We start from the raw sequence: 10,551 nt of genomic DNA on the forward strand, positions 1-10,551 counted from the left end.
ATCATATCCTGATCTCTGTGTACTATTTTCTTCCTAAATATCTGACCAAAGCAAAGCAAAAATTAGATACAATCAAGCTTTGTAGCTCCTCTCTCCTACCTATCATTGGCAGCTTCTGACAGCCAATAGTGAAAATTCCAAATCAAATTATTTAACTCTAAGTAGATAGAAATGAATTTCCAGAGAATAGACATTCTTATCATATGAGCAAAAGGCACAGTTGTACACTGACAACAAGGATGAAGATGTAAATATGTAATTGTGAAAGCTGAGTATTTGTCATATGCATGTATTCAGGGTTAAAAGATCATAAAATCTTTCTCTATATCTCTATGTAAACTAATATGTAGATTTTAGAGGGGGGAGAATATAAAATGAGAAAGTATATATTTTAATGATTACTGGAGCCCTTGTGGTTGGATGAGTGCCAGGGCAACTTTCAAAATATTTCAAAACAGCTGCCAGCATGTAAAGATTTTAACTAAAAAAGCCAAGTAATGAAATCTGAATTACTAATGAGTGAATAAACTTATATTTTGCTTAAGGTCCTTAATGAACATGGAGATAAGCAGATCCAATAAGGAATTTGTCTCTCATACATGCAGACCAAACTTCTGAAACTATGCATGTGAGAACAAAATACTGAAACAGACTTATCATATGCATTTTAAGGTAACCTACTGTGCAAATCTTCTTTAAGTATTCTGTGTATTTCTACTTTAGAAAAGAAAGTTCCTGGAGGGCAGGAGCCATATTAATTCTCTTCAATATAGGTAGTTGAAAGCTTGGAACTTTGAAATTGAATGTGCTCATTAAGCTCTATTTTAATGTTATAAAGTAAAATCGAAGTAGCTTCAGCATATCTAGTTTTAAATATCTAACAACAGATCTCACATATTCTTTTGATTGGGATGATTTTACTTTTTGGGCTCTCAAGAAAACTTGCCCTCCAAAAGGGAAGGGAAGCAATGCCTCATATTTCTAGACCAGCTATTCCATAAAATAAGTAGTCAAAAAATATAATCGCTGGCCTTTTCTATTTATAGAATCTGTATCGAAACAATTAAAGAAGAATGGTGATAGTATCTATAAATATAACTCATTGTTGATTGCGTAGAAAGAGTTTAAAAGGGAAAGTAATTTTTTGGAAATTCTGCTCTTTTGGACAAAGAGGGTTTTACCCCCTTTGGCATCATTCGTCACATTAAGACTGCATAGGGATCAACAGGATCTACCTTAGAATGTTGCATTAAGCTATTGGAGTCCAAGCACAGGGAAGCAGGAGCCACTTGCTGGAAGCCTCCATGAACTGGTTGACCTAGAGACCAGGTGGCAGGCACAGCACCACCCCATAATGGGCCAATAATTCAGACAAATCCTATTTTATAGAGAGCCACTGCCTGCATCTATGTTCATTTTTAGCCTCATTCATCAGCTGTTTACTAAGCTTCCTTTGGCCTACAGGACTGCAGCCCTTGACCTATGCAGTCAGAGGAAAATTTTTCCCAGCCCCTAAAATATTCCTGACCTCTCTAGAACTAGTGTTAGCTTCCAGTTCTTTCAACAGGAAAGTCTGCACTGGACCAAGGGATATTTGAGATCTCTTTAGATCCAGCTCTGAGCATGAGAGGTGAGGAGGGGAGAGTGTAGAGACGGAAGTCGAAGTTAACCCACGTCGCCTGGCTGTGGTCCTCCGAGTGGAACGAGGACTCCCATCTGTGCCCAGATCCTTACGGAGTGGCCTTCCCACCTACCCAGGCCCTCTAGTCCTCATCCCTTTCTCCACCCCCATCCGGGTCAATAACCTTGCCTTTGGCCTCTGAACAAGAGTCTCCGAATGAAATGCCGTTAAGTTAGAAAATGACCCCTTTCTAGGAAAGAGGGAGTCAGGACCTCGGTGAGGTCTTCAACTAACTCGTAGGATCCCCAGCACACGCCACAGATGCTCATTACGATTCTTTTTACGTGCAACATGTGGGGGATGAAGCGGTTTCATATCCCGTGGTATTATCTGCCGTCCAAAGCATTTTCTTTGAGAGGAAAATGGAAACGCAGCTGCACCATGGGCCCGGCCAGACAGAGCTAGGGCTCCCTCCCTCTGTCTCTCTTCGGCTGCTGGGTGCCTGAGGCTCCTCCAGAAACTGACTCGGGTTAGGGGACCGCAGAGGTGGCCTCGGCAGGCGCGGGACGCCACTGGGGCGCGAACCAACCTTTGTGAGGTTTGGCTGTTTCCTAAGAGCCATGAGGGTGGAAGGGGACGGCCAAGTCCGCGGCAATGGCAAGCGTCTGGCCCCTAGACCGTGAGCGGGGACACTGGGCTGGGCGATGTCTGCTGCTCTTGGCTTTGGCAACTTCTGGCCAATCGGCCCTACCCCTCTGGGTTCCAGTCGGCCAGCTGCGCCCCAGGCTTAAAGGGTTAAGCAGGTGCCTCGCCTGGCGAGGCGCTATTGGCCAAGGGCCGGGGCTGCGCGGCCGCGGCCACCAAGCTCCACCAGCACAAGTTGAGGCGGGCGCGGCGCGCGCGGTGAGCGCCGGGGCCACTCGTCCCCGGGCTGCCAGGCCAGGGCCTCCGCGCGCAGAAAAGGAAACGAGGCGATAACAAGATGCGGAAACCTAAAGCCGCAATAGCAAAGCGGGTCGTGGGTGGGGGCGAGCAAAAGGAGCGAACCCCGAGACCTGCGTTGCGCAGGGGCTGCACCCTCTGACTGGCAACTCCGGTCCTGGCTCGAGATCAGGAAGAAAGAGGAAGGAAGTGGGACAACAGGGGTCCGGGGCAGGGAATGGGGGAGTCATCGACTCCCACTGCCCCCACCTATCAGTCAGGCGAGAAGCGCAAGTTGTCATTAAAACGCCGCGCCCACACCACAAGCATCCCTGCTCACCCCCCAAAGAAGCACCGATATAACAATGTAGAGAAGTAACTGGGAGACACGAGGAAATAAACCCACGTGTTTTCTCTTTTTGTTTCCCTGGTGGTTGGAATTCGCAGAGTTCACTTCAGTTGTTGCTGCTAATTTATTCGTTTCATCGCTCGAAAGGGGCGTGCAGAGACGAATCATGGGGGGCACACCCGGGTTTCTCTAACCGGACCTACAGTTCCCACCTCATAAGTTTGTCCAAGACCAACCCGCCCGCCTATCGGGGGCGAGGAGAGGCCTTTCTTCTAAAGGGAACAAACTCTCCATCGCACAAAAGCGTCTTTTTCTCCCCCTCCTCTTTTGCACACCATCTCTCCCCGATAAGCAAGCATCAAGTTCTCCAATACTCCAACTTGCAGTTAGCAACCCTAGCGCTGTCTGGTGTACAGAAGGCCGGTAGAGAGGAGTCCCGGCTAAGAGGGGAGGATCTGCGCCCCGATTCCTGCACACGCGGGATGGAATCCAGGTTGCTGGAAGCCGCAGGAGGCTCGAGCCTGCCAGGATGGTGGTGGTTATTTCTCTAGAGAAAAAGAGGGGGTAGAGAGCGTCTGTCTTGCACTGGTCGGAAGTGCACCGTGTGTGTGTGTGTGTGTGTGTGTGTGTGTGTGTGTGTGTGTGCTGCTTGCTCTGTGTGTAGAGGGGGCGGGAAAGAAAGGCACCCTCCGCTGCCCGTCATTCCCTTGCACCGGCCAAGTCCTCGCCAAGCCTCCCGGTGCATCCTTCCTCCGCCACCCCCTCCCCTTCTTCCCTCAGCTGGGCTCGCGCCGCGCAGCCGAAGCAGCCAGTGAGAGCAACATCCTGGAAAGAGGGGGGAGCACAACCGCCCCCCAAAAGAGAAAAAAGGCCCCACCCTGACACGTTTTGCTGTTTGCAAGTCTCCTCACGCCCCCCGCACCTCCTCCTCGCGCTCGAGGCCCCCCCAGCCCGCTGCGCGCACATCAAAGCGCCTCTCTGCCGCGCACAGTGGCCGCGGCTCACTAATGGGATTGCAGGCTGGTGCCTGGCTCCGCTGCTGCCGCCGCCGCTGCTCGCGCTGCTGCTGCTGCCGCCGCCGGAGCCCCAGCCCGAGCCCCCGCCAGCCCGAGCCCAGAGCCGCCGCGTCCCGCGGCCGAAGCCGCGGCGATGATCCGAATCTTTCCGGATTTCAGCGTGCAGGTGACGGCTGCGGCGGCCGGCGGGGCGGCCGCGGGGGTGCCGGCCGGCGCGGGCATGGGGAGGGCCGGCACCGCGGCCAACGGCACCCCGCAGAACGTCCAGGGCATCACCTCCTACCAGCAGCGGTGAGTAGTCCCGCCTGGGCCGGGATAGTGTCCCCGCCCCGGGGTGCTGGGGTGGGACTCACTTTGCCTCCTGTTTCATGCGTTACAACACACATGCACATCGCCAGGGCTCACTTTGCTTGCCCCTCGTTATACAGACGGGAAAGAAAGAAAGAAAAAATAATAATTCACAATTCGGTTTGAAAGGAACTCCAGTGTACTAGCAAAGTGAAATTATCCTTTGCCCTCTGCCTGGCCCCAAATCCAGAGCCTCAGCCTCACGTAGCCAAGGAGTTGCGGCGAAGTCTGAGACACTGCACAAGGTGCTTTTGGAAAGTTTGGGATCCCCGTCCCCTTCAGCAGAATTCTCTCAATGCCTCCGCCGGTTGCGGACCCGTGCTGACGGGCAGCCAGGGCGGCAATTGATCACCGGAGGCTGATTGATCATTTGTTTCCAAACAGAATAGGAACGATTTTCACGTGTAGCTGTAGACTTGCAATTCTACATAATAGTGTTATCATGTCACCTGTTACTACAGAGAAATACAGCATGAAATCCGAGTCTTCTCGGCACAGTTAAGTATTCATCTTAAACGCATTATAATGCAAATGCATAAGATTCAGAGTTTCGAGTTAGGAAGCAAATTTTACAAAGTTAGCATAGACGGTGAGAAGGAAGTTTTAGAGTATTACTTGTTTGTATTTCTCCCAAATATTTATAGATTTTTAAAAGAAAATTATGGTTGTGACATTGAAATAATGAACGTTCTTTGATTCAATTAGGAAAGAAAGGGAAACAATTTACCACCACCAACAGCCTTAGAACCCTAAACTTTTCCCTTAAGGACAACTTGCGATGTTCCAAGATTTATTGAAAATATAATCCACAAAAATGTGCTGAGAAAAACTAACAATGTAGTGTAAAAGGTAAGCTCCCCATTTGTGGGGCTCAGCTTTACAGAGGATAGGAGGAAAAAAAGAACACATGAAAGTGTGAAATTAAATATTTGTGTTTCCCAGATTGCACACTATTAAACATCTGAGAGATTTGCCAATGGCATTTAACTTAAAATATACACAATGCATAATTCAAATAACAGTTCCTATTTTTACCTTGTATTTCAAACTTCATTGATTTGAGAACCTTTGATTTGAACCAACAGTGTTTAAACTGAAAAGGTTAAGATAATCTATCACTGCCATATTTTGTGCCTTCTCACCAATGGCCCAGCGACCAGAGCAGATTCTGCATAACACTCTGAGTGTTTTCCAAGTTGATGCCTAATATTTCAAATATTCCATAGAAGACTTCATTAAATGCTCTGACTACTACTGGAAGTTTTAAAAGAGGGTCTTGAATATAACTCAAAAAGAGGCTATTCCATGTCAAAGAGATTTTTTTTTAACTTAAATTATTCCAGTCTTGTTTTACTTCAGTGATTACAAGAACCTTTAATACAAAAGATCTAGGAATCTTTCAAACATAAAGGACTTGGAAAAGAGTGAGATTTTTCCTTTTCATGGTTCAGGTATAGTTTTTGTCACTTATAAAACATTTAAATGACAATAGAATCTGGCGGTCATTTTAACTAGGAAATGCAGGCAATAGTCACAATAGTATGGTCTGTGAAGTAGGGATCAAGGGTCAGAAATGTCAGACGGCCTTTGGATGATTTCAGGGAACTCCGGGGAACTTCAAATAACCCATAAAATATAAATTGGACATAAGGGAAGGTTGTGAATTCAGCCTGTAGGTTTGCTCTCAGAATGTTGGTGTCTTTCACCATTAAGATCTTTCCAGGTCCAATTTTCTTGCAAGTCGGGAGAATCCAGGGGTAATCCTCCATAGTCCCCCCCACTCCAATACTGAAAGCTGCACTTATGCCTTCCGCGTTCATCTTTGAATTTGGGCCATTTTATCAAGTCACTTAATCCCACCACTAGTTCTAAAAACTAAATTTTATAAATAATCAATTCTAAAATTTAGCCATTGGGATATATTATTCCCTTTCTCTCATTTTATGTTCTGTCATATTGACAGAAGAGAAGGTGATTGCTGTGAAAAATATAGCCGTCTTTGGTTTCATTACTCAGACACGATGACACCTGTTACTGCCTTTAGTTTTAATTTGGGGACAGAAGAGTGAGTCATGTGGGGCCAGAAGATTATTGACAGGTATTTAATGGAGGGTCTAAGTCAGGAGTTGAGTCCCCCTCTCCTCTGGCACTTCATCAGGAATGTAAACCAACATGTTAGGCTTTAGGAGCTGTGAGGGGCTGACTTAGTTTCTATCTCAAGACCTGGATAGAACTGCTAAAATGAATGGTGACACATCATTTTACCATGTGGTGGTGGTGGTGTGTGTGGGGGGTGGGGGTTGAGGGGAGGTTCCAGCAAAAGGTTTCCTGTTGGGAGAATACAAGCTTTTCTCATTTGTCATTTTTGGGCAAAAATGCCCTAGGCTGGCTGTCCTAGAGCCAAAACTTCCAACTTGCAACTCCTCCCCCTCCCTACCAGCCCATGTATCTTGGACTCAACACTCTCCTCTTAAGTTCACTTTTCAATCACTCTTATCTTCTACCTGTAGAGTGTACTCCAAAGAGAATTCAAACACATCATACAGATTAAACACCTCTGCTATGGAAAACACATGTTTTCAGTTTCCAACTCTCCACCTTGCTTTACTGGAATGGTGGGACCGAATGGTACCAGTTTTCGGGTCTATTTTTTCTTAAGTTTAAAGTAAAATGCAAAGCCTCACGTAGGGACTGATGTTTTCTGCCTAGCTCTTTCATTTATTTAAAGTGGAAGTGCTTTGGGAGTCCTTTCCACTTTCTTGGTTGACACATGACTGATCCGAGTCTCTGCTCCCAAAGCTGCCCACATCCAGCAGAACAGTTTAGTGGAGAATGCGCCGACCAGGGTCTACCCAGGTAACAGGAGTCCAGCATTTGCTCTGCCCTGAATGACTCTTTCTCTAGGCCTAGTTGGGCTGCAAAATCGGGAAGCAGCTGGGCCGGATACGAGAGGACCGTAGTTCGGTTTGGTCCTGTCCCAGGTACCAGGAGCCGAGTTGGAAGCAGCGTTTATATGTTAACTGAGTTTAAACTCCTGGGAATTCACCTCTGTACCCCGGGGTCTGCAGATATGTATGTGCGTGAAATGATGCAGATGCTCTGGCTAGGGAAACGCGGCTGAGAGCGCCAGGACCGCAAGGTGCCTGTGCTGCCGCTGTGCCTGCCCACAGGGCTCTGGGGCCGCTGGCTTGGTCAGCGCACTCCCCACCCGCCGTTTATTTCCGCTGTCGCCCGAAGGCTCGCCCGGGACGGTGTCCTGCCCAAGCAGGCTCCCGTGGCCTCCGAGTTCGTCTGCCCCTTTCCCCCTGGCTGCGATACTCCAGAGAGGAGAAGTGTTCAAAACTGCAACTGAGTGGCGTTGTTGCGCCAGTAGCCGAGCTTCCCAGTACCCCAACGAGAGAGAGGAGAGAGGGAGAGAGAGAGGAGAGAGAGAGGAGAGAGAGAGAGAGAGAGAGAGAGAGAGAGAGAGAGGAGAGAGAGAGAGAGAGAGAGAGAGAGAGAGAGAGAAAGGAGAGAGGAAGAGAGAGAGGAGAGAGAGGGAGAGAGGGAGACAGAGACAGAGCGAGACAGAGAGAGAGAAAGGGAGAGAGACAGAGAGAAGGGGTGTGTGTATGTGTGTGTTTGCGTGCGAGAGCGCTCTGGAGCAGAGCAGCTGGAAAATGCCCAGAAATACTTTCACAGCGGTCAAGCTGGGAACCCCCGGCGTGTCTTCCCCTCCCCGCCCCTCCTGGCCTAGGCCCCGACCGCCCCCCGCAGGGAGGGTGTGTGCCCCACCTGCCGCGGGGCCAGCTCCGGGTGGCGGTGGCGGGGGTTGACTGTGGGGGGTGTGGCGGCGCGCGAGGGTGAGAACCCGCAGGCGGCGGGGCCCTGGGCCGGGCTGCCCGCGGGGCCGCGCGGCCGCCTCCCCCCTGCCGCCGCCGCCGCCTCCCCCTCCTCCGCCGCCGGTCGCCTGTCTCCGCGCTGGGCATGTCTCGGGAGCCGGAGCGGCCCGGGCCGCGGGGGCTCTGCGGCGCATGGACGGCGGCGGCGCCGGGCGAGCAGGGGGAGGAGAAGGCGCAGGCGGCGGAGGAGGCGGCGACCTGCGGCGAGGGGCACCGGCAGCGCGAGGGGACGGCCGGCCGCCGGCGAGGCTCCGGCCCCACTACTTTCCCATAGCCTCCCCGCCTCAGCTGCACGGCCGCCGCCGCCGCCGCCACGGCCACGGCCACGGCCGCCGCCCGCCCGGCCGCCGCTGAGCGCCGCGCACGCCCGCACTCACTCCCGCCACCCCACGCACACGCACACCCCCCGCCCTCCCCACGCCCCCCACCCGGGGAGGGGGGCGAGAGGCAAAAAGTAAGAGAGGAAAAAAAATAGCAGGAAGATGGCGCCCACCAAGCCCAGCTTTCAGCAGGATCCTTCCAGGCGAGAACGGTAACACTTTTCTGTTTATTGAACCTGCCGCCCGGGCGGCTGCTCCCGCCACTGCCGCCGCCGCCGCCGCCGCCGCCGCCGCGGTGCGGGGCCCGCTCCGCAGCCCGCCTCCTGGGCCGCGAGCCCGCGGGGACCTCGGCTGCCGGCTTGCGGCTGAGCGCTCGCCCGCCGTCCCCGCGCGCATTGTCCGCGCGGCGGCGGCTGCGGCAGCGAGCGGGCTCCGGCGGCGGCGCCAGGCTCTCCGAGCAGTCGCACCTCCTCGGCTCGGCGAATAGAGTGACTCGCTGACAGAAAAAAAAAAAAAAAAGAAAAGAAAAAAAAATAAAGGAAAAATAATAAAAGAAAAAGAAAAGAGAAACAAACAAAAGAGAAGGGTTGCGGTGTGACGAGGAGCAGCGGTGGAGGGTCGGGGCCGGGGATCCCAGGGCCGCCGTATGTCCCTTTGGCAGCTGCTCTAGGAAGGAATGAGGCTGGGGAGGGGGAGGGAAGGCAGGAGAGCAGGGGGAGGAGGCGAGGAGGAGGAGGAGGAGGCCGGGGGCGGGGAGCGCGAGCTCGCGCCAGGCCCGGACTGTGTCGCGGAGGGGCTGTCTCCGCGCGGAGCTGCTAGGCCGGGCCGAGGAGCGGAGCGAGGCGCGCGGCCGCCACCTCCCCGCCGCCCAGGCTGCGTCCCTAGCCTAGGCAACTTGTGGGTCTCCTGCTTTGCCCTGCTCTCCACTCCTCCGCCCCCCGCCCTACAGTTAAAAAAAAAAAAAAAAAAAAAAAAAAGGAAGACTGAAGAAGAGACTCCCACCCCCAATTCAAATAAGCCACCAAACAGCGAGATTTAAAATGTGCCAGCAGTTGGAGCATCTCTATGCCCGTTAGTTACCGTTTGGGAGATCAGTGTTTTAAAAAGTTCTTGGGGAGAATTGCATATCCTGGCAAGGGGCACAGCCGAACTGTCTGTTTGAAGTTAGTTAAACTAAAGCCAAAGCAAAGGTAAAAGGAGTTTGTATTAAAAATATCCTTAACCTTCCTACATGAATGGCATTGTTAGGTTTCAGAATAACTAAGCACCCCCCCACCCACGTGGTTTTCCCTCTTGCTGTCCACGCAGCCTACTTTGTTTGGAATCCTATTTGCTATTAATTGGCAGCGTCGATGACATTAATTGCATATAGCGTATTAGTTGGAGCAAAGTGAGTATCTTTCTGTTTCCGAACAGAAAATGCTCAGTAGGAAGTATGAAATGTTACCCCTTGATTCGTGAGGAAAACAAATGCAGTTAAATATATGCCTCCGCCCTTTCCCAAGAGTTGTTTACTTTCCTCATAGGCTTAAGTGAACTGGAAGGTGAGGGAAGTCCATAGTTGCAAGATTTAATTATTATTACATGGGCAGTTTAATTTTTGATACAACATAGCGCTTAACCTATAGCTTCCACCAAGAGAAAGTAGGAAGGTATTTAAACAAGTTATTCATTTAAAAAGCTTCAGTTGCATTATTGCTTGTTTACTTCATACAACAAGAACTGCAGAATTGTTAGGATTAAGGAAATAATTTTGTTGAGTAGGTACATAACTGAGTAATTCTAAACTCTAGATAATGTCTATATAAATCATATACCTGAGAGTAAATCATACATAATCCAGTTTTAGAGTTGTTAAATGTGTATAGCATCAACTACCTGACAACTCATATAGCTAAAATGAATATTTAGTATTAGTGTTTTATGAAGAATTCACATATTTACAATTTTAGATAGAAAAATTATTTCTCAGAGGATTGTACAAGCCTGTTAATTATTTTTATCTACATGGTGATGAATCCTTTTGAAATCAGAAGTTAATTATTTCCTTCCTTCCTTCCTTCCTTCCTTCCTTCCTTCCTTCCTTCCTTCCTTC

At 50.3% G+C, this 10,551-nt stretch overlaps 1 protein-coding gene across 12 annotated transcripts in view; it reads left to right on the forward strand.

Annotated features, from left to right (window-relative positions):
- Positions 1-3,598: 3,598 nt before the first annotated feature.
- NPAS3 (neuronal PAS domain protein 3) overlaps positions 3,599-10,551 on the forward strand; it is an 803,227-nt gene continuing 796,274 nt past the window's right edge. For 3 of the 12 annotated variants that reach the window (XM_039870506.1, XM_039870507.1, XM_039870512.1), the window contains exon 1: positions 3,600-4,198. In XM_039870506.1, coding sequence (XP_039726440.1) covers positions 4,041-4,198 — 158 coding nt within the window. In that variant the 5' untranslated portion in view covers positions 3,600-4,040. Of the gene's footprint in view, positions 4,199-8,501; positions 8,669-10,551 lie in introns of those variants that run through there. The other 9 variants (XM_039870511.1, XM_039870510.1, XM_039870514.1 and 6 more) reach the window with 5 other exon arrangements.

This window comes from Pteropus medius, unplaced genomic scaffold (genome assembly GCF_902729225.1).
Source record: "Pteropus medius unplaced genomic scaffold, Ma_sr-lr_union100, whole genome shotgun sequence".
Taxonomy (NCBI): Eukaryota; Metazoa; Chordata; class Mammalia; order Chiroptera; family Pteropodidae; genus Pteropus; species Pteropus medius.